Source organism: Hakea prostrata, chromosome 2 (genome assembly GCF_041222555.1).
Source record: "Hakea prostrata isolate BN-2017 chromosome 2, UWA_Hpros_2, whole genome shotgun sequence".
Classification (NCBI taxonomy): Eukaryota; Viridiplantae; Streptophyta; class Magnoliopsida; order Proteales; family Proteaceae; genus Hakea; species Hakea prostrata.
In genome coordinates, this window is record NC_142601.1 from 7,009,287 (window position 1) to 7,036,854 (window position 27,568).

The 27,568-nt window shown below is 37.7% G+C and overlaps 1 protein-coding gene across 1 annotated transcript; it reads right to left on the bottom strand.

Annotated features, from left to right (window-relative positions):
- Positions 1-12: 12 nt before the first annotated feature.
- LOC149023519 (protein ENHANCED DISEASE RESISTANCE 2-like) lies at positions 13-26,084 on the bottom strand. Its single transcript, XM_089144068.1, has 21 exons — positions 25,624-26,084; positions 24,726-24,800; positions 24,557-24,615; positions 24,409-24,475; positions 24,246-24,298; positions 21,752-21,879; positions 21,605-21,651; positions 21,426-21,526; positions 16,678-16,773; positions 16,505-16,569; positions 16,347-16,418; positions 14,120-14,266; positions 13,675-13,997; positions 12,456-12,519; positions 12,157-12,332; positions 2,981-3,082; positions 2,796-2,846; positions 2,528-2,671; positions 1,781-1,876; positions 1,397-1,498; positions 13-755 (listed from the first exon to the last, which is right to left on the bottom strand). The coding sequence occupies exons 1-21, from the start codon at positions 25,774-25,776 to the stop codon at positions 651-653; spliced, it is 2,226 nt and encodes a 741-aa protein (XP_089000194.1). The 5' UTR covers positions 25,777-26,084; the 3' UTR covers positions 13-650.
- Positions 26,085-27,568: the final 1,484 nt, after the last annotated feature.

The following is a 27,568-nucleotide window of genomic DNA, read 5'->3' on the forward strand; positions in this document are numbered from 1 at the left end:
AACTAATGAATATTTACTGCATCTTATGTCTCTATTTAATCAAAAGACAAGTAACCTCTGAATGCCTTTCATCTGCATCTCACCCTTCGATCATTTTCCGGCGTTCAAACCATATAACTGAAGTATAAAGCATTTTTCCTTGTTTTGTCCATCCTCTTCAGCCATCACAGCCTAAAGAGTTCCTTGTTGCATTTGCTATCAAGTACAATTCAGATATCAAGGGGTAATGAATTAATCATGGCCAGAGCAGTTGAACAATCTCCAAGAATTAAATCTCCAATAAATTCTTGTTATCATAACAACCTTCATTTGCACCCCAAATAGCAAGAAAGTTACTGCCAACACTTAAAAGAGTGAACACAATTTGCCACACCATGTATTGAAGAATGAGCACTAAATAGGAGGCGCATCTATACAAACATTGAGCACTTCAACTAAGAAAAGGATGACAACATACATCTTTGGGCAATTCAGATTTAATTGAATAAAAGAATTATATAAGGAATTGTTTCCAAACATTCACACAGCTGCTTCCAATAGACTCAATTGTGGCCTCAGTGTCTCAACCTTCTAGTCCTTTCATTTCTTCTTGTTATGCCCGGGGCGGGGGTGTTGGGGAGGCATTCGTGATAGGAGCTTGCAATATGGAACTATCTACGGTCAAAATCCGTCACAACAACTGCTTTGGATGCATCCAGATGATTTAAACGACATGTTCCAAGCAAGAATTCTGGCAACTCCTCTTGTGTATTACCCTGCATTGAATAACAAAAGAAGTTAATATGCCAAAAGTCCAAGAGAAAAGCAAACTAAAAAAAAAACATGCATGAATAAAAACAATAGGATGTTCAGATAAACAGTCATATACATCCTTTCAAACACTACTTAATTGTAATGATTTATGAGGCCTGATAACTGGTTGATGCAGAGTGTCTATCTAATAGGCAATTCTTTGGATTGTGCCAGGAAACTTTCTGTGTAACCCCAGCCACAGATTAGAGCTCGTTTTTATTTGTTCACTTGGCAAGAGAAGATATACGGAAACTACCGTTCCATATCACAACTGCTTATGGAGGAATGAGTTGAAAGACAGGGAGAAACTTTGGTTTTCATACGCAAGATTCTTGATCCTTGATAATCCATTGGCAAACAACTTATATTGAAAACTTTAGCCTTCACCATTGATTACCCCTTTTAGGCCTAGATAGTTTTCATATCTGAACTTTAAAAAGCATCCCACAGCTTCATGAAGAAATTCAGACTTGAGCCTTTCTGTGTCCTGGAGGTTTTAGGGTGTGATATTGCTGGTGATTTGGTTAACAACAAGAGAATTTCAATGCATGAAAAATACTAAATTGGATTACCAGATGACAGCATGAAGGCACAGTTGTCTCACCTGTATAAGAAATGCCATTTCAATTACAAGATTGTTTAGGTACCCGAGAACAAGACTAACCACACCTCTCGCAACGGTGGATGAACCGATGTCAATTCCAAGCTGAGAAAATTTGTTCCACGTGCAAAATTAGTATAGAATACTTAGAAGTATAAAATAAAGTATGGTTTTGGCATAACATGCCCAAGATGTGTTGGTGCTCGGGTGAGTACACACACACAGCACCAGCACACACACACATTCCCTCTCTCTCTCTCTTCTTGTCAATAGGCCCAAATTTTAACACCAAAACTATTGAAAATTTGCAAGGCATGTATAACAATAAGTGAAAACTATACCAAAAAAACAGGGCATACACAACTGCAGAGATTGGTGTGATTATACCTCCAAGTAATTCTTCCCCCGAAAGTAGTTTATTTCAAGAGCTTGACCCAAAAGGCATGCTTTCTTACCAACACTCTGCTTTACTATCCACGATCCCTAGGAGATGGGAGAAACCATAATTAGCACAGACAACCTTTGTTGTTTTTGTAAGCTTTGTTTGTCCTATGTAAAGTAGAGAAAATATTATCAAGAATTCACAAATTCAGCAACATATTACATGGGTTTCGTTTTTATAAAATTTTATACAGAATGGAAACTTTATTCAACAAACTCAATAATTTTAACAACTATAAATTTTTTACCTGTTATTAACAAACTCATTTTCAACAAAACGTTTGCAATATTCTACATGAAAACAAATGGAGACAAATGAAATTCTGCCTCCCATTTTATCATCTGGGTTTGTATGTTAGGAAGTGGAAGTACAAATTTTTATCAACCCATGCTAGTATCAGTTAAAATATATTATTAACCAACCTTACAACTCTCTCTACGACAATTCTGTGTGTATGTGCAAATGCATGCAAGCATTTCTCTTACAACATTCCTTTTGTGGGTGTGTGGTTGTGAGGGTGGGGATTGGGAGCAGACTACATAGTGTCTTCTTTCACGTGCCTCTTGAACATATAAAGTGAACATTATTCCAGCAATAAAATGGGAGAAGCATATGTTTTCAGGTAAAAGTAGTTCCATTCAACAATATTTGTTTGTCACAAATTGGGATCCTGAATTACTCCTTGTACTAACCTTGGAAATATATGGTATGAGCTTAAACCTTGAATTCCTATATGAATCATCTCCATTGATAAAGCTCTCAAGTAAGGGACTGTCCTCCACAGGAGTGGTCATCATGTAGTATAATGCAAGACTGTAAGTAGTTGCACCAGGGACCTGGTTCATGGAACTGACAGTGGTAAATATTCCAATAATGCTGAACTTGAAAACCCAAAAAAAAAGGGGGGGGGGGGGGAGGTTTGAAGGAGATAAATATAGAAACAGAATAGGTCAAATTCACCTGTATGTTTATAATGAAGAAGAATTCTGGTCCACCTTTCATGGCATATTTCTACACAGAAACTTCACATGTAAGAGTATATTTTATCTCTTAGTTTGAGTTTGTATGCTCATGCAAATGTTATGTATATGCGCACACAAATGAAATGATTTTCAAAAGAGTATTAGCTCATAAAATAGATCAACCTGCACAATGCCCCCGGGACGGCCACCAAGATCGTCTTCTCGCTTTTCAGATCTGAGCCAATCCGCTGCAACCATTTGCATTAAGGTTCCTGTTGACTTGATCTAGAAAGAAAGAATGAAAATCAATGAAGAGTGAGATCAAACCACAAAGAACAACTATTCACAACAGAAGTCTCACTTATGAAATTGGAATTATTCATTTATGTACTGAGGGTCTTTCTTGTTTATGGCCTATAGAAAAGCCTCATTAAAAAAAAAATCAGTTTTGGTAAAAATAACAATAACAACTGTTAAGTAGCTACTAGGCATAAAAGAACATAGAATGAGAATTGTTTGGCCGCAAGAAATATAGTTTTAAAGTGAATGGATTTTCTTCTTTCCCAATTTCATTTCTCTATCCATCCATTGATCCAAACCCTACCAGATTACTCTGTTAAAACTACTGCTAATATGATATAGCTTTAAGTCAGGAAAGAAGAATGAACATCACAATGCCTTCTGCAACTCTCTCCCCCATCTGTAACTGTTTCTCACATTCCCCTCCTGTCAAAGAGAGGAAATCTTTGTCCCTGAACCTAGTCCTGCTCCTTATTGATGCTCTTCATCCCTCCAGTTCTGGCTTCTCAGCTGAGCAACCCATTCATCGTTACAATTCTTTCTTTAGCAGTGCTATACCACTCCCTGATGGGGATCCATCAACAAACTGGGCTTCTTTCTAAGGATTAATTCTAGAGTCAGGTTCTATCCATGTTGGACCTTTACTGCATGGTTTGAGAATTCCCCCCCCCCCCCCCCCACCAAAAAAATAAACCGAGTTGAGATGGGAAGTGAAACCTGGAAATTCAAATATCTTGACTGAGTTGAGATCATGGTCAAGTCGAGATCTCGGTTCAGCTAGACCGAAATCTTGGTCCGTGGTCTTGCGAGATATCTCGGTTTCTCCAAAAGCTGAGACAAGATGGGAAGTGAAACCTGGAAACCAATATCTCGGCCGAGTTCAGATCTCAGATCGAGATCTTAGTTTGACCAAAATCTTGCCCCAACCCCTGTTCTGAAAACACCAATCCCAGCCAAGTTGAGATATCTCAACTTGATCTTGGCGTTCTTGCTTCCCCCATTTGCTGCCTTGCTGAAAAGTTTTGGTCGTACCACCTCCTAGACTTCATCAACAACCTTCTTAGTTCTTACAACATCTACAACAAAGAATGAAGCGGTTCTCAACCAAATCTTGAGGAAAGGTGAGGTTTCATCCCAAATTAGATTTTTTCTTGGGGGGAAATTTTCAGCGTTATCCCCAAAGTTATCGCCTAAAATTAATGCCACACCCTAAGGTATGCAATTTATCAGTCAGACCCCCTATTACTAACATTGTTAGTCTCATTTAGTTTTTTTTTTTATTCATTTCCAATATTACCCCTACATTCTAAGGGAAGAAGATGGAGAAAGAGAGGAAAAAGAAGAAAAAAAATCGTTGGAGAATAGAAATCATGAGATGCAAAAGAGAAATGGTTGCAAACGGTGGAGGAAGACAAAGATGAGTTGAGCATAATTTTTTTTGTTCAAGGGTATTATTGTGTCTAAAAAAAAATAATAATAAATAAATAAAATAAAAACTAAACTATGCCAGTGTTTGTAGTCCCAAGCCTAGGCAAAGGAGGAAGGTTGGTGCGTCCAAAACAAATCCAGCCAAACCTTTTTCATGGATTCAACCTTATATGATAAATGCTATGCTAGGGCGTTCCTCGACAAAAGAAGCAACGCGCTGCCTGGGTGTAGTGATAAAGTGGGTAAGAGTTATCTAGGGCGTCCCTTGTAGGGGATTAGATTGGCAGGTCTGTCCCCTAGACAAGTATCGGCAAAAAAGCCAGTCTAGAAACGTAGGATTAGATTGGCATCTTGGAATATAAGGTCTTTAACAGGTAATAGCTTAGAATTGATAGATTTACAAGGAAAAGAAGGATTAATATAATTTGCATTCAAGAGACTACATAGAAGGGTAAAAAAGCTAAAGAGTTGGATGATTTTAAACATTGGTATACTTGGAATAAAACTAATAAAAGTGGAGTAGCTATAATAGTGGATAAAGAGTTTAAGAACGATGTGGTCGATGTTAAAAGAGTAGGTCATAGGATTATTGCTATCAACCTTGTAATGGAGAAAGAGATCATAAATATAACTAGTGCATATGCACCTCAAGTAGGATCGGTTTAAAGACTAAAATTAGAATTTTGGGAAAATATGAATGGATTAATGCAAGGAATTCATCAAGGAGAAAAGGTTATCTATCGTTATCGTAGGGGGTGATTTAAATGGACATATTGGGAAATATCAAAGAGGCTATGAGAGTGTACATGGAGGATATCGGTTTGGACACAAGAATGAGGAAGTGATCTCAATTTTAGATTTTGTTGTCGCTTTTGATCTATCTATTGTAAATACTTAATTCAAAAAGAGAGAGTAGCATTTAATTACCTTCAAAAGTGAACATCATAGAAACCAAATAGATTTCTTCTTAACTAGAAGGCATGATAGATTGTCATGCAAGAATTGTAAGGTGATACTAGGGGCAAGCTTGACCGCACAACATAGACTAGTGGTCTTGGCTATGTGTCTAACTCTAAAAACTCATAAAAGGTACAAGGTTAACTACCCTAGGATAAGATGGTGGATCTTTAAAGGAGAGTGGTTGAAATCCTTCGCTAATGAAGTAGTCAAACAATAAAAGTAGGTTTTTGAGGGGAACACTAATGCGATGTGGAATGATGGCTATGTGTATCAAGAAGGTGGCTAAAAATGTCATAGGGGAATCAAAAGGAAAGCTCCATTCTTATAGAGGACTTGGTGCTGGGATAGTGAGGTTCAAGCAGTGATTAATAATAAGAAAACTAGTTTTGAAACATGGCAAAGGGCTAAGGATGTTGTGGATCTTCAAAGGTATTGGATGGCTAGAAATGAAGCTAAGAAAATTGCAGGAAAGCAAGGGAGAAGAAGTATGAAGAGTTATATAATAAGTTGGGCACGAAGGAAAGGGAAAAATCTATTTATAAGATAGCTAAAATAAGGGATTGGAAGAGTCGAGATCTTGACAATGTTAGATGTATTAAAAGTGAAGAAGGTAAAGTATTAGTACATGATGAAGACGTTAAGAAGAAATGGGAAATCTATTTCTCTAGTTTACCAAATGAGCATACTTTAGGCATTTGTAATTCGGACGATTACACTATTCACCAAGGCACCAATTTTCAAACATATATATGGAAAATTTTAACATCCTAAGAAAAGATGAAAACCACTGAGGATGGAAATAGGCAAGACACAAGTTCCTGATGAAATCCCAATAGAAGTATAGAGTAGCTTAGGAATCTATTGGCTGGCTTGGTTGCCTTAAGTTGTTTAATAAGATAATAAGCATAGGGAAAATGCCAAATGAATGGAGAATAAACATCGTAGTACTAGTTATAAAAAATAAAGATGTTTAAAGCTGTAAAAACTATAAAGGCATTAAACTAATGAGTCGCACCATGAAATTATAGGAGAGAGAGTAATTGAAATCTATTTGAGACACTTAACCACAATAACAGAGAATCATTTGGGTTTATATTGGGAAGATCTACAAACGAAGGCTATTTACCTAATTAGGAGACTTATGGAAAGGTATAGAGAGTGTAAGAAAGACCTTCATATGGTATTTATTGACCTACAAAAAACTTATGATAGAGTTCCTAGAGCAATAATTTGGCAAATACTAGAGAAAAGAAGTGTTGCAAGTAAATACGTGAACATAGTTAAGGATATGTATGCTGGTTCAGTGATACGTGTAAGAATAGTGGGGGGGGGCAAAGTAATGAATTTCCAATTACAGTTGGGCTACATCACATATCAGCTTTAAGCCCATATTTATTTGCATTTATAATGGATGAATTAACAAATGACATTCAAGACAAGGCTCCTTGGTGTGTGCTTTTTGCTGATGATATTTTTTTTATGGATGAGACTCAAATAGGGATCAATACCAAATTAGAATCATGGAGAGCAGGTAATGTAATCCCATGCTTGGGGTTAATCTTCTCGGATCTTCTAGAATGGACCAACACTCAACTAGGGTTTCTGGAGGCTTTGGCAAAGGGTTTTAGGGTTTATAAGGCTGTTGGGTTTGGTGAAACAGGTCTGAATTTTTCTGAATTCCAAAATTCAAATCTGAATTTGAATTTAGGGGCAAATTTAGGGTTTCAATTGGGAAGGGGATAGGAGTAATTCAGAATTAGTAATACCACTAGTCTGTAAGTTAAAAACTATTTTAGAGAAAGGGGATTAAGTTTGGAAGGGTTAGGGTTTTCTTGGAAACTTCAAAAATTCTGCAACTCTTCTTCTCAAGGAAGAGGATGAAGTGCAGAAATTCTGAACACCAGAATTAGGGCTGCTTTGGAGGTTTTAAGACTAGGACTAGGTTCTATAGGCTTAGGCGATCCTATAGAAGGTATAAAGGTGCGTTTTGGGGCTGGGGATGAGGGAATCCTAGTGGAGTTAGGACTGAATACGTGGGGAAGAAGAAGAGGGGGAAAGGAACTACTGTGGTTAGGGTTTGGGTTGGGGAATGGCTGCAGCGGTAGGGGATGGGGTGAGGTGTCTTAGCTTACTTGAATTGAGGTAAGCTTGCTGGAATTCTGCAGATGAGCTTGAAGATGACGATGAAGGAATCTCAAAACTTGAAACAAGAGCATTATATCCTAGCCACAGGGTTCCAAGGGAAATTCCACAACTTTCCCAAAGCCAAATTCTCAAACTCAAATCAATTCATTAGTCAACACTGAAGTTTACATTATTGAACTAGGCTATTTATAGCCTCTACAACTGACTTGGACTCAAATAAGGAAAACTTGGTTGCAAAGCAACCCACACTCAATAGACTAACACACTTTCTTAATTTAAAACACCCAAAAATAGAACTCCCTATTAGGAAATAACTCTTTCCTAATTTAGAACAACTCAAAGACTCTTACTAAATAGAAACTTTAAACCAAAAAGGAAACAACACTTTCTTAATCACTAAGACTCCAATTCAGAAAATAAAACCAAAATAAAAAATCAGAAATAATTCTGAACTAGTCCTATTAAATAGACTCGATCCCAGGGGGGAAATGACCATTTCGCCCCTTGGTCAGATTCGGCCCCCTTTGTTTCGGCCCTATTCCGGATGGGCTTGGGCCCCTTCTAGGCTCTTTTGGGGTTGCCTAGGGCTTGGATACATCAGTAGCTTTGGAATCAAAAGGTTTTAAATTAAGTAGAACGAAAACAAAATATTTAGTTTGTAACTTTGGTTATAATCAGACAAACGATGAGGTGGTGAAACTTGATGAAAAGGAGATTTCCTCAGAGCTATTGTTTTAGGTACTTTGGTTCAATCATAAATTAAAAAAGTGTACAGAGGATGATGTTATCCATAGAATTAAAATAGGATGGATGAAGTGGAGAGGTGTGTCCAGGGTCTTGTGTGATCAACGTATTCCTTTAAAAGAAAATTTCTATAGAACCGTCATTCGACCAACAATGATGTATGGTGCAGAGTGTTGGGCTATTAAAAAGTATCATATAAATAAACTCAATGTAATAGAAATGAGGATACTAAAATGGATCAGTGGCAAAACTAGGAAGGATAAGATAAGGAATGATCATATAAGAGTTGGGTTGGGAGTAGCTTTGATAACGAGAAATTTGTTTGAGGTGGCACGACCACATTCAAGGGAGGCTTGTAAATGCTCTTGTATGGAGAAGTGATGGGCAAACCTAAGATAACCTTAAGAGAAGCGGTGAGAAAGGATAAGTATAGCTCATGCCTTGTATATAGTATGGCCTCAAACAGAGCTAACTAAAAGGCACAAATTCATGTAGCCAACCCCATTTAGTTGGGACAAGGCTTTTTGTTGTTGTTATTGTTGGTATTCTTGTCTTTTTTGAAAAGTTTAACTTGCTTACATCAGTGCTTAACCGTGAGTTACTAATGGTAGGGGGTGTCACTGATATATTTTTTCCCTATAAGGGGTCTGATTGATAAATTGGATAACTCAAGGGGTGGCATTAATATTAGGGGGTAACTCAGGGGGTGGCATTAATATTAGGGCGTAATTCTTTCTTCTGCATAGTTAGAAACGATCAAGGCCCCAACCCCAAATTCCAATTGTTAACCCTAAAAGTTCACCTCATTCACTTTTTCAAACTAAAACCTAACAGTTAGTTACTGAAACTTCAAATTTAGCATTATTCCTTCGTTGACAAAAGCTCAAGCCTTCACTAATAGGTCTCCCTATGTTCAATTGACATAGCCCCACCATCAAACCCCAAGTCTAACCTAAACCTAACCTAGTTTTGATTTGTTTAAATCTTCTTCTTCATTGAAGATCTTGTCTATCAAATCCTGGTTGATTAAATATATGTTGAACAACTAGGTCTAATCTACACTTTCATGGAAACAAAATTGTTTTCCTTATAACTACGCCGATCTTGTCATGTGAACATGTTTCATGTAGAATATATCATAATTATTGAGTTTAAACCTTAATATGTGTGTGTGTGTGTTAAGTCATGGTTGTGTACTTCTATGTTTTACAAGTCAGCATCTTCACTTCCTCGTTGTAGCGGTTTCAAACTTTCAGTCAAATTGGAGTTCATATTTACAGTTGTTTTCTCATAAATCTAAGGCCAGCATTGTGTTTAAAAGGCCTAAAATAGGCTGGATACCAAGTTCCAGCCCCCCCCAAAAAAACCCTAAAGCCTACCATGATGGGCCACTGAGCTGGGCCGAGCTGGGAGGAATTTTTCCCCCAACTCGATGAGATCTCAGTTTTTAGGCCCACAGCGATGGTCATTGAGATTGGGGTCTTGAACCTCACTTTGATCCAATGGGTTTTCTATGTAATAGACCAATTTTATAAACCTAAACTATGTAAGTATGTAATTAGGATGCATACGAAATTAGGTATTTTTGTTTCCAACTTTCTGTTTTATATTTTAATAGAACTGCTTAAGCTAGTCTCAACCAGTAGTTCAACTTAATTTTTCCCAATATTCTCTTTTTGGCTAAAGGGAATATTTCCCGTAAGTTACCTAGTAGGTTAAAGATTGGGTTAGGCCTGTCCTTATTAGTGGAGTCCACTTTTAAGTCATGTATATAAGGCTGTAAGCTGGGCAAGTATTGAAAATGAGTTGATGAATAATAGTTTTTATTTTTGAGCATCGCTTAGCCTTATAAGAGCCATTCAGTTGCTCCTTCCCCTTCATCACATATTCATCTCTCCCCAAGCTTCTAATTTCGATCTCCTTTGAGACATTCTTCAAGTTGCTGAGATGTTTGCAAGTACAAGGACATCTTTGAATGCACAACCTGCTGTTCAAGAGATTCTTCAATAAATAGTAAGTTAAATCCCATAAACCACTATTCTTTTTCTAATCCTCAATGAACCCAAACCTAACTTCCCGTTTGTTGCATTTACTTCAACAAGATCTACATTCCCTACAGCCCATTCCGACACCATCAGAATCAACCCAGATTTTAACCATATGTCAAGATTCCCTGCCCATTAGGTGAACTCAGTCACCTTTGCAGCCAATTCCATTCATCAAAACCCAAACAAACCTTGTCTCAGGTTGTCTTGGGAAAACCTAATTTTTACCTAAATCAACAATCATTCTCGCCCCAAATTTGGGTTGATTCTTTCATCCCCGTAGTTAGAAAAATTGATCAAAGCCCCAACCCCGAATTCCAATTGTAAACCCTAAATTTTGCCTCATTCACCTTTTCAAACTAAAACCTAATGGTGAGTTGCTGAAACTTCAAATTTAGCATTGTTCCTTCATTGACGAAACCTTAAGCCTTCACTAATAGGTTCTCTATGTTTAATTGATGTAGCACCACCATCAAACCCCAAGTCTAACCTAACCCTAACCCAGTTTTGGTTTGTTTAAATCTGCTTGTTCATTGAAGATCCTGTCTATCGAATCGTGGTTGATCTCCTTCCAGTCTAAGACTACATCACTCTGTCTCTGGCTAACAGCTGCAATATACCGATGTTTAGCCCATTATCTCCCATACCTGATGATGCAAGATGCAACCCCATACACAACCCCCTGGGCCAAAAAAAGAAAAAAGAACACCTTCCTCTTGCCCACATAATCTCCCTCTACCTCTGTGCCCCCATTGCAGCCTGCCCTCAAATTCCTGCTTTCTGTGTGGACTCTGACTAATTAGTTTGTGTCACTGATAAAGCATACAAAATGGTGGGCAACCAAGCCAATATTGATAAAGCCTGAAGTTCCTACACAACAAAGATAAGAACAGTAAGTTGGAGGATCTCTGGTTTAGGATTCTTGTATCAGTTTCACTGGACTCACTGCAAGGAGAGGACTTAGAAAAATTGCAGCAAAGGAAAAGCAATTCTCTCTTGGGTTCTCACTACAGCAACCAAATAATTTTCATTCTGATCAAAATCTTGAGGTCGAATTTGCCTTATCCGAGTAAAACATAAGGCTTGGAATAACTCCCAGCAGAACCAAATTGTGTGAGGTGGAAACCTAAAAGAGTATTCTACACACCAACAAAAACATGATCAAAATACACAGAAATGGAGATCAAGCTCCAGCCTAGTCCTAGCAGCCTCTTAGGATTAAATGACTCAAGTCACACCAAGAACTGTGAACCCATTTCCTTTCTTCTATGGTATTGAATTGGTCAACAGGATAAAAAAATGGTGGTACGGATTGGGCTTTGTGTAGAGGATGGGAAATAGTTGAGAACAGTGCAAATAGTTATGATGCCATTGAGAGATGAAATGCATCAAAAGAGGGTTGAAATTCCTATAACTAACCAAAAGAGAAATAACATTTTCACCTTCAACTTCTGGATATCTGAGTGTGTACCCAATAAAGTTGTCAGCAAAAATGACCAAAACTTGGTCATAATACATAACAGACTAATCATCTTTGTGGCTTTTTTATTTATTTAAATGAAAACAAGTTATAAAAAATGCTACCAAACAATGCTAAAATAAAAAGATTGCCAGGAGAACAGAATAAATTTGACACCAAAAAGACCCCAAGACTATATTTGTTTACTCTTTTTAAAATAATCCAGTCAAATAAGTCGATGATTATTTCCATTTACAATGACATAGGAAAGAAGGTACCTTGTGGCGGTCTTGTAAATAACTTTCTCCACGAATAAGAAATGTAGAAGGATCAGTTGTTGTCCAACTGCAAGGCATTCTACAACTTGGGTCACTTGGGAGAGTGAATCCATAGCAGCATGGTATACCCTCTTCCCATGGAAAGTCTTGCAAATCTACATAACCCCGCTTCTGAACTGCAGCATATAGAAGCATCAAGTCATTTTATAAATTGTAAAAAGAAATCCAATGAAAAAAAGTAAACACACGCCACCCCTCAATCTCCTAAGTTGACATTGGATAAGCCCATTAAGACTCACTTGCTAGATCATGCAATTTTCTCACAAAACATGTAGCTGCTGATTGTCTGGGAAAGCATAGATCCTGCAAGTCAGGTCCAAAGTCAAAATACCCAGTGTCAAACAAAAGGGCAAAGAAAACAGCATCTCCCAAAGCAATCAATTAGTGGTTTAAAAAAAGAAAGGAACTCAACAATTATGAAGAAACAGAAGGTGAAGACATCTTGGGAAGCAAGTTAAAGCAGTAGAGAAGCAAAACCACCGTCAGCTTTTGCATACAAGATGAATGCATCAGTTGGAATGGACTGTTGGTGAACATGAGGTTGGGATCCATGTTTCAGCATGAAGCAACTGATGACCACAGCCAACAACTTGTACCCTTTTCTAAACCAGTGGTTACACGTAAAGTGAACACCTAAAAGAATGCTCCAAAGAAGCAAGAAAATGGCTTCCACAAATCCTCCCATCTGACTCATCTATAACTTCCACAATCATCAGCCATTCTTGAATAAATTTTTTCTCCATAATATATCTACACTTAGGAATTTATAGTAAGAAATTTATGAGGCTTCAGATCTAAGAATATCAACAATCAAGTCAGGGCCCAATGCAAAATTACCGAAAGCGATTGAATAAATCAATTGAAGCTGCCTTAGATGAGGCAATTTAATCATAGCTGCTCCTTAAGTACACGTTCTGAACTTCCATTACCTTTAGAGAGAAAATGGACTACACAGCCCAAAATTGCAAAAGGCAATTGAATAGATTAAAGTCTTAGATGAGGCAATTTAGTTGTAGTTGCTCCTTAACTACCAATTCTGAATATCCATTACCTTTAGAGAGCAGTGAACCACATTGATTCCAAATTTAAAAATGCCATCAAAGTAACTGGCATGATGCTCTCTCATGGGGACAGCTGTTAGGTAACTTGTAGCTGACTCTGGTGAGAAGGGGCAAACTGAGGGAGGTCAAGCAAGAGGGTTTATGTAAGCACCATGTAAGGGCTTTCAGGATAGTGTTTGGAGTCTTCTCAGTATTCTTCATGTTCAATTAAAGAAGGTCTTAACCAGGCAGCTTCAAAATTTCCAGTCTGTATTTAGCATTACTCTTATCATCCATAAAATCTTGATCTTTATTGATAAAATAAATGGCAGAGTTCAGTCCAGATTTTTAAACCAACAACTTCTACAAATTAAAAGATCAATTTATTAAAGCATCACGGTTTGTGAAAATTAAGCACCTGAGTATGCATTTCTGGGCTTGAGTCAGACGGCCAGCAACTCTCTGATTCATCATTATCAGAGGGCTCAGGAACATCGAAGAACTCATCAGATGTATCGTTCAATCCCAAGAGGCTAGCAGATCTGGAAATCGGATTCTCCACCTCCCTTTCTGAGCCATCATCTTCATCACTCCTTTGATTTTGTGCCTGGTTCTTAACCTCAACCTTAATATCCTCTCTTTCACTTTGGGGTAGCCTAATATCTCTTACGATCTCCCCTGATGAAAAATCAGAGGCTGGGTGGTAATTTCCTATTCGGGCTGTGAACAGTTCTCTTAGTGCTGCAAAAGACATTCGCAATAATATCCAGATAAATAAACAAATTTTCATGCTGAAGAGATTCCGCAAGATGATACAGAGAATAAAATGGACTTGCATACAGTTAGTTAGAGAAGAGATATACCAGCAAGTTTTGCTATCATTCGGATAGTTATAGATCTTGCAGATGATGCACGTACGTAGGACTTCCAGAATTTCCAGTCAATAGCAAGCATGTGTTTTACAACTGATTGTTTTCCTTGGTTAATCGGAGATATTACATACCCTCCACCTAAAATTTAATAAAAGAACATTATGTAAAAACAGTACCCAAACTTTGCAGGTATTTCAAATATCAGAACATCAGTATTGAAGAGGAATGAAAATGTGTGCTGTGACTTGGATAATTTAATGTAAGCTCTTTGTCGAAAATGATATAAAAGACAAATATTTAAGTCAAAGTGGATGGAAGAATCCAATCAATCAGCCTGATGAATGCTAACTCTGCAACTATATGGCACCCATTACTTGATGAACCCTACCTCAGATGGCCAGTGACTAAAACCTAAGAGTCGCCCTTATAGGACAAGTCACAAATAAATATGCACTCTGCTGGACAATATTTTCAAACAGGATTTGCTAATTTCATCACGCAGGTAAAACTTTTAACTAGAAGGTAGCAATGTAGTTCAGGAAAAAAAGAAAGCCAGCAACAAATCAGACCATAGAACTGGATCAAGAATCAATAAATATGTGTAATTTTGATTGTCCAAAGAGTTCTACAGGTCATGGTGCATTTACTTTTGTAAATGGGCCAATTCTACAAAATCCCAACTATTGTAGACTTCAAGTCCTACAGGGAATCAAGCGTCTGTTTCGCTTTTATGCTGCTTAGCCATTATGAATGTTAGCTTTATTCAGTGTCTATTTTGAGATTTATTTTGTTGCTATTTCTGTAAATTTCTCCATCAGCCAAGGGCAAAGGAGAGTTTCGGTTTATTATCAGAAGGCAGCATATAATTCTTGCTATTCCACAGCAAAGTCATCCAAGTGCTGAAGGCAAGCCCTTCACGGCGGAACAGGGACATGGTGTAGAAGTAGTGGAAAAGAGATAGAGGTCAGTAACGGAATCAAACCATACCTCATCTCGCGGAGACGAACGACAGGGGATGAAAGCACTCAATGGGATAGCCCTTGTTCAGTTCGAGACTGACGATAAACGAGGAGGCAGTCCCTAGCCTCACACGATTTTTGCGGTCAATATATATGTGCTTTGAGTATGTGGGAAACCTGTCTTGTGAGAGACAACAAACCCTGGTGAGATGTGGAGATTGTGAGAGAGATCATATTCTAGTTGGCGGGCTCTGCTTCCACTCAATCCTTCAATTCTTATCACTCTTTTCTGAAACTATGTGAGCCTTACTTCTGAAGTTGTGTTCTCTGATCTATTGAAGAGCTTACTGTTTCCAGTTTCTCATCTCTATCTTCTATTGATTCATAACCGATCATTCTGTATGTTGTCTTTGAACAGTCTTCAATACTGATCTGGGCTGGTGCTACAGTTCTTTATATCAACAGTTGCGTTTCCAGCCACCTTGCCAACTAGAAACTTATATTTTCTTTGCTTTCTAATTTGGTTAATGGGATTTCTTTAAATGACTCAAATACTGCTATTACCTTGGTTACCATTGTCAGCAGGTTCTCTGTTTTACGGTTTACCTATGACTTTCTAATTCTGGTTTTGGTAGTTACTAACTACGTCAGTGGCATGACTTCACTCAAACCGGTGGACAGACCATTAGAAATTTCAGCATCTTAGTAGGTAACTTCGATCGGCATTCAGCCCTATCTGAAAAGCCTGACAAGAGTGATAGAACAGTCCTTGTTCCTGGTTTGATTTCGGCCCCACCTTTCTGCTTACTCTAGGCTTTACTCATCACTAGCAATAGGTGATTAGGGTACCATCAGGTTACCTTGGGTAAAACACCAAATTTTAGCATTCCAAACACCACTGAAATATGTTTTGCTACAGTACAGGAGGCAAGATAGCTTCTTCTGATCTTGTGGATCTGTTTTGACTGTTAATCCAAAACAGAATTATATATACTTTTTTAAAATGAAGTTATACAAATTGATATCAACTACCAAGTCTAAAACATAATTACAATGCAGAACATGAGAATGATAGAGATCATATAGCATTCAGCCTGCCCGGAGCTATAGCACATTTAATAAAGCAGGAATCATATGTAAGGTAATTATTCCTAGACAATCTTAAGCTATGAAACACTATAGACAAAAAAAACAGAAAAAGAAAGGGAGCATAAAAGTCAAAGAACATTTGCAATATCCAAACTCAAAGCATACATTACTTTTAAGGCAGGCCCTGACATAGCCTTTCTGGGGTGGACATTTTTTGTGATACACTGAATGATAAAGAATAACTGTCACAGAATACAACAGAAGGATTAGTTTCTCACAGAAGATTACAACAGCAATGAAAATTTATAATTTATGTACAAGCCAGTACCATACGTTCCATCATCCTCCCGTCTCCAGTACCTCTGCAGCAGCAAATCTCTCCTTTCCATCCCCCTGTAATATGATCATGCTCTATTAACAGCGGGACAAATTACAACTGGTTTGTAAATTGCCTTGATATAAAAAGAAAATAATAATTACAAAACTGGGTCTAGAACTGACCAAGGCATCCAGTCACTTTTTAATTGCTTGTGGATAATATCTGTATGACCATCAAGAGGTTCAACCACACTGCCTCGGTGGATGCAAAAGTCCCATCTGCAAGTACGTTGGCAGATTTTATTGGGACAAAAGTACTACATCATCAAGAAAAAAGACAGAGCTGGATGCACACTTGTCCAGGCATAAACAAATTAATAAAATAGTAAATTTCAGCCACTTATTCTTAACATCCAATCTATTGACTTTACAAATGCATGAAACCTGTATGCAAATATATGCTTTCGCAGATTGATATTTTTATCATGTGAGTGTTGAAACCATCTCAAGAGCAAAGGTTTAACTAATTGGTGCCTCAGAATAGTGGACAAGTTCGTATAAGCTTATCTGGATGGACCCCTGTAAATAAAATATTGCTCCATCATAAAAAACTGTGTTAGGATTACGGTTCTTTGCACTCAACATTTAAAACAAAGAATGCAACGAATCATCATAATGATAACGGACTCTCCAACCATAATGGTACACGTTGTTGAGTCATAGTGTTCTTAGAGTATATAAATAATCTTTGAGTTCTTTTACCCTTGGTCGTGATTGATGCACTAGTCAAGTGCTCACTTGCTGAAGTGAATGCTTGGTCATGGGTTCTAGTGTTGGAAACAGCTCCAGTGAAACAGGCATAAGGCTGCATACATTTGATCCTCTCCAGACCCTGCGAAATGCAGGAGCCTAGGGGTTTAGTGTATTGGGTACACCTTTTTCTTTTCACATTCTTTACCAACAAATCACTAACACCCTAATTACCCTCCTTTTTTACATTTTGATTTCCAGGAATGGGAAGCAATGATTCAGAATGTCTTTATTGGCTAGTCATGTTTGAAATTGATAGGCATGGGAATTTAACAGGCCACAACCATAGAAAGGGCATATTCCAGACCTCACCCAAATTCTGAATCAGGCTAGTCTCTGCACTTGTTATGTTCCTAACTTGGTCAGTCAAAATGTCTGATATGGGCCAGGATCTGCCAAGTTGGTAAATGTTTTTCAGTTGAATTGAAGCCAGGTTTCTGGAGGAAGCATATGATTACATCAAAATAACAAGATCTTAGAGAGAAACCAAGATATCTTAGAATTAACTCTAATTCCAGCACGTCCTCATAATCCCAAAAGAAAGAAATACCAAGATTTCAGCAATTTCTTGACCTATGGTCTTACATTACAATGAATAAATATTATTCCAAAGTTTTCTGTTATGATTCTTTGTTTTTTTTAGGGGGAAGGGGGACTAGTTGACAAAATAGATGTGTCATCCTTGGGGTAGTGGTAAGGTCTCCAGCTGTAAACAGCATAGAGCTGGGATTAAGTCCCACCTCATGTGGGAGTTGGATTTGTGGTGGTTTGTTATGGTCCTATGGAGTGGGTAATTATTATCATACCCAACAAAAGCCTGATTGCTATGGTTAACATATTACTATAATAGATCTTGTTATGGGAAAAATATCGGTTTGAACTGGAACTAAGAGATCACAGCCAGATGGCACGTATCCGACAGACATACAAAAGGATTAATACCAACCATCGGATTAGAACAAAAGGATCAAACAGCAACCAAGGGGTTGAAACATAAACAATGACAGGTATAAATAAAAAGAGCGGGAACCAAGGTGAGGGGGATTGATATTTTTTCTGTCACTCTTTCGTCTAGAGAGTGAGAGCTTTTTTTCTGCAACTTCAGATCCACAAACCCTATGAACTAATTTGACCGTCAGAGACAGATCGCCGATCGCAGTGATTGGCTCTGTGTGTAACAACCGTTTCCAGTGATTGCGGGATCTCTATTTCACAGGTTTTCAGTAGATCCAGCTGGTTCACACAACTTCGATTCGAGTCAGATTGATCTGCTCAAGTGTTGGAGTTGAACGGTTTGATAACCTGCTAAATTCTTCACCAACAGATCTCAATATGCACAGAGAAATACACATACATACATATATATATATATATATATATATATATATATATATATATATAAATACGCAGTATAACCCATTTAAAAATATAATAATATGATTTGTTAATACATTGAGCATGGCTCAACCCCAATGAAACACAAGACAGGTTTACTAGGCTGCACTTTGCATACAGAAAATTAGTCAAGGGCCAGTGGATATTTACGTATATTGGGTCACAGTTATTCATGAGATAACCATAAGCTAAACTTGGCTCCTTGACTGGTTCAAATTCTAAGTGCACCTAATGTGCTCTAAATAAGTAGGGTAACCAAAATATTCATACTACCAGCGGCTATCATGTAGTCTTGCAACAAAAAGTTAGATTACATTTTCAAAGTAAAAATATTGAAGAAAGATTTTATCAATGACAAAAAGACATTTGGGGCAGGAAGACTTTGATCAAATCCAATGTTTCTACTTCATAGTTTACCACATATACTTCTTCAAGGTCCTTGACAAAATATGAAAAAAATTCTGAAGAATCCTAATGAAATTTCACCAAAAGCATAGGAATCCTAAAAACACACCTAATAAACTGAGAAGAATTCATGAAATTAAGGAGAGTTAAGGGTTATATCTGGGTTATCCTTTCTTCAAGAAAGGAATGATCCTTTGCTTCAGAAGTGCATGTTTTCCTTAACAAGCATCAGAGCTTATGCTTTATGGTGCCCTTATATAGAATAATAAACACTAAACGGAAAATATGGAGGCACAAAAGGCCAGAATACCATCATGGCCTAAAGGAGAGATGCTTGTAATCCAAACATCATTGGATCTTGATTTGGTAGTCCATCTACGGAAATCTCACTCCATCCATATGTGCAAAATGTAGGCGCCAAGAAGAGTTTCCCTATGGCATCAGCGGTTGAGAAGCCCCAAGAGTGGATGTGAACCAGCAGCACTCTATGTTGAAAGGCTATGGGCATCTTGATCTAGGCCATAGGGAGACTAGGGCTAGAAGCGAGATAGGTCTAGAGAAGGGGCAGGCAAAGAAGAGGTGAGGACGATCTCATTATCGATGCAAAAGATGCAGTAAGGGTTGGTTTTGATGCTGCGGTGGATAAGGAGGGCTTGGATGGGAAGGCAATGGGAAAAGGTTCTCTAGACTGTGAAGGTTTGAAGGGGGTGTGGCCTTTAAACCAAGTGAGCTTAGCCCAACCAACCCAAGGGGGAGGGGGTGTGGATATGGTTTCAAGCAAAAGCGGTGGAGAAAGAGGTGTTTCAGTAGGGAGCCAAAGGCCCAAAGCAGCTGATCCCCCGCCGGGGGGGGGAGGAGAGAGAAGGGGGGGGGGAAGAAGGGGCCAAATGGAATCTAACTCCAGTCCAGAGGGAAAGGGGGAGGTAGGGGTACTGTGGAGAAAGAGGTGTTTATTGGAAGGGAGCCAAAGGAGTCGATCATGATGGGGAAAAGAAGAGAGAAGGGGCCAAATGGAATCTAACTTTGGAGGAAAGGGGGACGAAGGGGTCCTAGATTTGGAATATTAAAAAAAAGTAGGAAAGAGGCTAGAGTTTGGGTTCCCCCAAGGTGTAAACCACCTTGTCTCCAAGCACATCATATAGGATATAGACAGGGTGTAAGGATCATGCCAGAAGGAGGTGCTAAGCTGTCTACTATTCTAAAAGACATAGCAGAGAGAGCAAGGGGGCAAAGGGACATCCAAGAGGAATTTGAGGGGATGGTGGCGAAGCATGAGTCATTCTTGAGGAGGTAAGAATAAACCCAATTAATCAAAATGAATTTATCTTTGGAACAGATTCTCCAATTGAGTTTGAACTTTGAAGAGATAGACAATATTGAAGTCTCTGATTCTGTGGATCCCCATCCCAACTGCAACTTTGGGCTTGCAAGCATTTGACCAACTAATTGGGTGGAGGAATCCAGATATTTCTTGACCTTTTCAAAGAAAGCTGCAGAAGAGGGATTCTTGACCCCTGAGATATATTTTATGATTTTGAAAGTGCTTTTTGGGCATATAAACTAGTTTGCAAGGTATGCCCATTTATCTTATTATTTGTGAATGCCAAGCTATTATTGAACTCTCCTTCCCTCCAGGTTGTTGAGCTCTCGGTACTCCCAGCCCCTCCCCACCCCCACCCCACCCCCCTATTTCTGTTTCTGTTCACTAAAACTCCACCAAACTAAACTTTAAAAGACTTATCCAAGGCCCTCTGACATTTTAGGAATTTCAAAAGCAAGGAATGTGATTCAGTGTGGCAAGTTTGGCCACAGTAGGGACCAAGATGCTTCAATCTAGTCCTATTGAAACCACTCTCACTTGACACACCCCCCCCCCCCCCCCCAAAAAAAAAAAAAAAAAAAGAGAAAAAAAAATAAAAATTGGGTGGAGACTAGTCACAAGGTCATCATCCACTACTGAAAACCTCTCTCTCATGATTTCATCATCCAAAGTGAAGGGGATCAAGATATTTCTCAAAGGCATCTCTCTTCAAGAAACAACTTGCTTGGAGACTTCTCCCACTTGATAAGAAAGCTCACCTTATGGTATCTTAAAATTATATCCCAGTTATTTGGTCACCTAGTTATAGTAACTTCCTCAGAGATTGGTAAGCTAAGCAAAGGCTATGAAGAATATATGTGTTTTAGTCCTTATTAAATGTTCAGTCTGATCATTTCATCATATCACTTTATCATGTTAGCATTTAATATTTCTTTATCAGGTCTTGAAGATAACCCTTTTTCTTTTTTTAATGGAACATTAGTGGAAAAGAAAATCTTACTCTGATCTTGAGGGCCCAAGGGACATAACTGTCTGGAAAATAGCTTCTGAAGTTCCGTCAATCACACCAACTGCCATTATTGCTGGATGGTCGTCCCAATACTGAAGATACAAGAACATTCAGCAACCGAAACAAAATATTATAGTCAATAAAAGGTACATTCAGAATAAAATACCCACAGGCCTATGGAAATCCCTTTCTTTGGCCTCCTTAAATAACCGCAACCCTGCATAATTTATTTAAGAAATTAAAAACTCTTGAGAGATTATAATAAACGGAGGGGGGGGGGGGGGGGAGGAAGTGAGGGACTCTAGTTGAATGCTTGCCATTTTGACAGCCAAAGATTGTCCATGGGGAGGGTGCGATAACATCATGTCTCATTGGATCTTTCCGCAGGGAGGAACAAAGAGTCCAGTCTAGGGAGTTTCTACAGTCTCTTTTGGAACCATTTAAGCTGTCACAGCTCACAATGAAAGACTGTAAGTATAAAAGGCACTATTTAAGTAAATTTTATATTTCTGGAATGCAAGGTTTACAAATAGACATGACACACAATTGAATGGCTGTTCCCTGATGGGGAACAAATAAAGATGAATGGTCACCATCCATCAAGCAGAGTTCAAACTTAAATGTGACAATCTCAATATGTGAGCATGATTTCAAAGAAAATCCACTAATAATCATAAGTACAAGATGTTGGCTGTACAAACAGGGAGCTGATTTCCAGAGAGCAAAAGGCTTTTCTACCATAGGATCCCAATTCAATGTAAAGCCCAATGTGCATAGATTCATAGAACATCATTAGTACCTTCCTTTCTTCAATTGTTATCTGACATGAAGTACCCTACTTGGTCAATTGCATACATGTATGGAGACAGGTGGTGTAATCCCTGCCTTGACCCTAATTCTTAAGTATCCCTTTTCTTGTTTGAAATCTATGGACTTGGTTTGTAGGAGGCCAAGGTGGACCCCCTACATGAGTTATAATCGAACAATTAAATGGGACAATGACACTCATGCCATCGCAATCCATGGACCGCTATTGCAGTCCTGTTTTTATAATTTTTTTTCCTTCCTCTGGAGGGCTTGTTGGTTGTTGATGCCAGAAGTTTGTCAATAAGACACAAGAAATTCTGGATTTTGAGACATGACACACATAAAGAGACAATTTAGAAGTTCTAAGCTGATGGTGTGAGGGTGGAAAGTCAAACACTCCTTGGGATGAGAGATTTAGTTTACCGGTAATTCATAAAATGTTATGTTGCCTCACAGTTGAGGAACTGAAAGTCTGAAAATTTCTACATGAGTTTTGCAGGCAAGGAACTGGCAGCCTTTCTTTCTTTTCTATTTTTATGTTAGTTTTTGTAAAGTTTTCTATAGGAAGAAAATAATTACTTAAGGGCAAATATTTCATTATTCAGTGGATCATGTTAGATTTTCTTGATACCAAAATGAACTGAAACCACACTAATTGGAGCCAACCAACAGTCATGGGTATCCAATGACATCTTTCCTCTGTGGACCATTACAGATGAAAAAAAGGAAGAGACGTACAAACAAACTCGCCGAAGTTATTTTATTTAGAATATATAGGAGGATATCTTTTATTGTCTCTTTTCAATAGTAAGAGTAGTTTTTGAAGCTCATACATGACTAATTGCTAGTTCTATTTGTAATCAAATATTTAATCGACTAGAGTCAGATTTTGTGGCTCAAAAGTCAGAGGTAAAAGAGAGATGAGGTTTAGATGCAATATATGCTTTGGGCTGGAAGAAGTAGTTTTATTTAGCAGACTGCTGATGTTTTGCACTCAATGGTGAGCATGTTTTGCGCAATTCGAAGCACATTCTGTCCACTTGGATGAGCAACTATTTTTCATGCTTCTTGCTTCTTCTAATATTTTGTTAACTACTTGTTGAGCAAGTAAGCAAGAAAATTTGAATTAGATGAATTTTCCATACATCAGGTGAGTGAGGTGTGTCTTTCTCGGTGCTTCTAAGGCAGATTAAATAGAAAATATGTAAGTATAAAAGTTGAACAAAGACGGATTATTTAATGCAAAACTCCCATTATGCTAGGAAGAATAATGAAATGGTTGAGACGGACATTCAACATAGTTATTATAGGTATCCGAGCTCGTTTTTTTTTCAAGGTGACATGGATAGGATGGATGAAGAGGAGAGGGGTATATGAAGTGCTGCGTGAACAACATATTCCTTTAAAACCCAAAATTTTATATGATAGTAATATGACCGACTGTGATGCATGGTCTCCAATATTGGGTGGTAAAAGAGCATCACGTAGATAAACAAAGTATACCAAAGAAGGATGTGTGGAAAAACTAGATAAAGTAAGTAATGATCATATAATAGCTGATATGGGAGTGGCTCTCATACATGATAAGCTATGAGAAAGTTGTCTAAGATGGCATGAGCATGTGCAACCAAGGAGTGATTTGATTTAAATTGAAGGAACTAAAAGAGCCAGTATAGAGCTAAGATGACTCTTGGTGAAGTGTTATTTATGTAAACATGCATAGTTTGGGCCTTATATCAAGTATGACCTCAAATAGAGCTGATTGGAGAATGAGGTTCCATGTGACTAGACTCATTTAAATAGGGCTAAATTGTAGTTGAAAAAGAAAATAAACTAGCATAAATATTACAAATGGAATCACTTGTTTCCCTTCCTATTAGTTCCATATATTTGATCTTCTAAAACAGAATATTCTTACTAAATTGAATTAATACAGCAGGGAAAAATAACATAAATTGCATTATTTTTTATGAAATGAACATGATGGTATACAAAATAAGTCACCTGAAGGCCTCCCACTTTCTCTTGGGACCATTCTCTCCAGGAATGGTACACTCCTACAAACATGTAGAAAACAGTTAGTCCTTAATCTTGAGCAGAAGGAAAACAAAGAATGGGAAAAACATGAAAATGTGAAAAATCCTTAATTAGTGAGAGATGTGGGAACCTGCAGAGCAGCTTCCTGGAATGAGCGAATCCACCTTGCAGCTTCCTCTGGACTGGTTGCTCCGAAGCTGTGAAATGCAATGCACCCATTATTCATAGATGGATAGAAGTAGCAATAAAAACCCTCAGTTTTGTCCATTGAAGTTTACCATACCTTAAGCCGATCGTTGTGATTAGCAGTATTATAAAGGGTAAAAATGAACAACACCTGCAAGTAGCAAAAAACTATCATTCCGTAGCTTTAACAGGAGCTAATGCATTGCTACTACATATTCTCCAAGAAGGAGTCAAGATGTGGCAATGGCAACATGGCCATACCTTCCTATTAATCTTCTCTCTCCCCTCGTCCATGACTCGAATGCAAGAATCTATTGTTGCACTTTTTACAGGATCCTAATAAAAAACAAGGAGTCAGTTTTTTTTAGTTAGATCACCTGGTTAGCCGAGCAACAAAAAACCAGCATAGTAGTATACATTAAATACTCAAACTGAAACGAAAAAATGAGAAATATGAACACAAGCAGCAAAAGTCATCCATCCATACAAAATTATAAAAATTCTTCATATTACGTTGGACTATTAGGTAACAGAAGCCTAGTACAAATAGCAGACCCAACTGAGACGAATGGATTGTGCACATTAACTGCTGCAAATTAATAATTAAAAACATCTTTTGGATTTCGCGTGGATTTTTCTTATAAAAACCTTCACTCAGATCTTTCTTTTCCTTTCCGGCATTACTACACATCAAAACAGACCGTCCCGGAAAAAAAGGGGAGATGAAGGCCAACAGGCAACATTTACTGTTGGAAAACGTTAGTGGTTATCAAATGGATAAATTTGGTGAAAACCTGTTACCCATCCAAGCATCAAATATTTCTTATAATCTTCAGCCCTTCAACCACCGGTGCAATCCCAATACCTCTCTTTCCTTCATATGTAACTAAAATTCAAACTAAAAAAACATAAAGCTCTTCATTAAAAGGGCTTGAAGCAGCCAATACTCTTAAGAGGGTCTAAATTTCACCATCATCATTACACCATCAAACCAATGAAAAACGAGAAAGCAAAAAAAAAAACCAATAGAAATCCTTCTGCGACGGGTGATTTGATATCAGAAAGAACCTAAACAGAGCATCTCTAAAACTTCACAGATTATCATAATGGGAAAAAAGTGGAACTAGAAAAGGATTAACCAAACAAATAAGTTAAGAACCTCATTCTTTGATATTGGCATGGACTTGAAGCTTCTAAGACATTGATCCTGAAGGATGAAATATCGCTTCTGGGCATACTGCAATCCAATCCTCCGGGAACGAATGAGATAAAGCCAACCTTCCATTCTTCCTTCATTCAGTGAGATCCCCATAACCAAAAACCCACAACCCTCCACCCTCTTTATTCCTTTCTTATGTTTCTTCAAAGGAAATTCAAGAAGACAGAAATTTGAATATTCTGCATATTTTGATCAGTAGAAAGCAGCTATGACGTATGCATATATGTACCCATGTTGAATTCAAACCTGACACACAAGATGATCCTCTGATCCCACTTAGGGAATCAGAGAATCATTTCAGACAATATCTCCTGCTAGTAGTTTTTCAGGTAAACCTCTTTTCCCCTCTCCCTTTCTCTCTCCTCTCTCTCTCTATCTTCTCGTCTCTTCTCTCTTTCTCTGCAAACCTCTTTTCTTTTCGTGTTAAAAGTAACTGCCCGTTGCATATAATGAGACAAAGATTGACAGATAAAATTACAACATTACCCTTAAGCCAAATAAGAAATGACATAAAAAAAGTAGATGGAATCTTTTTTTCCCTTTTATAACTCTGAGTTAGAATTCTGTTAAAGAGAATCTCAGGTGTGGAACAACGGGGGGCATTTCTGTAAAAACTAATATTAAATTCTGAAAAGGCCCGTGATAGCAGGAATTCTAAATTATTGAAGCAAAGTATATAAGAATTTTGAAAACTCAATTGGTTTTCCTAATTTTAAAAAGTGTTTTTCTCTTTAAAATAAGAAATACTTTTTATCTTATGTGAGAGGGAGGACGCAAGAAACCATCCTTTGGAAAAGCTGGTCCATGAGGACAAAAGGTCTAATGATTGATGTGGAAAGATAGGTGAAATTGAGTCTGCATGCATGAATGATAAGGGCCTGTTTGTTTGTTCGTGTTTCTCTATTTTTTTGCTTTAAATGGGATTTTCAACTGGTGAAGGCATTGATGGGTGGTTTTCAATCAATCTGGTTTGAAATTTTTGTTGCCCTAATTGTCATGGAGTCTATTCAAACAAGTCACTGCCATGCTGGCTGACTTTCTCAAGCCTCACCTTTACAAAGACTCTTCTCTCCCTCTATCTCCCTCTCTACTTCTCTCCTTAGACTAAGAGATTTCCTCAGGCATAGAGTCACAAATGGCTGCAAGCAGCTGAAGGTGATTAACATCTGGATCTTCAGGATAGAGATCTGTGTTTCTCTTATATTTTCTTCTTCATAAATTAGGAAGAGTGTCCACCTCTAAATTCTGATAAGTAAATCCAAGATAGAATCCCTAACCGACCTTACATGAGTTCTTTCTCAATATGTGATAGAAAAGTATGAAGAAAACACTGAACTCTGTCCTGACAGATAGATGATCCGAACTCTGGTAAACAACTCTCATTACTATCTCTACCATTAATTGATACTCAAAAGTAAGGTGAAAAGATTTATGTATAAATGCATTGCACTTATTATCACATGCATCTTACTTACTGGTTTCCATTGGTGGATTTAATTATCACATGGTTTGAAATTATTGGAAAATTAATGTTGGTGTATCTAATTATCATCATGAAGCTCACTATCAGTTCCATTTCCATTAAGATGTTTCCATGCGATTGATTGCCTTTAAAGTTAGTAATAGTAGCATGCATTTTTCCTTATTATTACCCTCATGATCATATCATTCAAGAAAATTAATTATTTCTTTTCATGTATTTGCTTATTCTCTAAGACTCTAACCCATAATTTGAAAATTTTCATACATTACCAAACATGGTTTTCATTCAAAAAAAGCTGCATAAAATAGAAGTTGGTAGTGCACAAGTCGACTCTATTACAACGACAACATGTTGACGTTCGTGAAGGTTAGTTTTGCCAAGTTAGAGTGTTTTAATCCATTT

Excerpts from the sequence above, each read along its gene's own strand:
- LOC149023519 (XM_089144068.1), bottom strand. The coding sequence starts at position 25,776 with ATGGGGATCTCACTGAATGAAGGAAGAATGGAAGGTTGGCTTTATCTC. Across the intron at positions 24,476-24,556 it reads AACGATCGGCTTAAGGTATG|CTTCGGAGCAACCAGTCCAG; the intron begins GTAAACTTCAAT and ends TGCATTTCACAG. Across the intron at positions 12,520-13,674 it reads GCCCAGAAATGCATACTCAG|GATCTATGCTTTCCCAGACA; the intron begins GTGCTTAATTTT and ends CCTGACTTGCAG.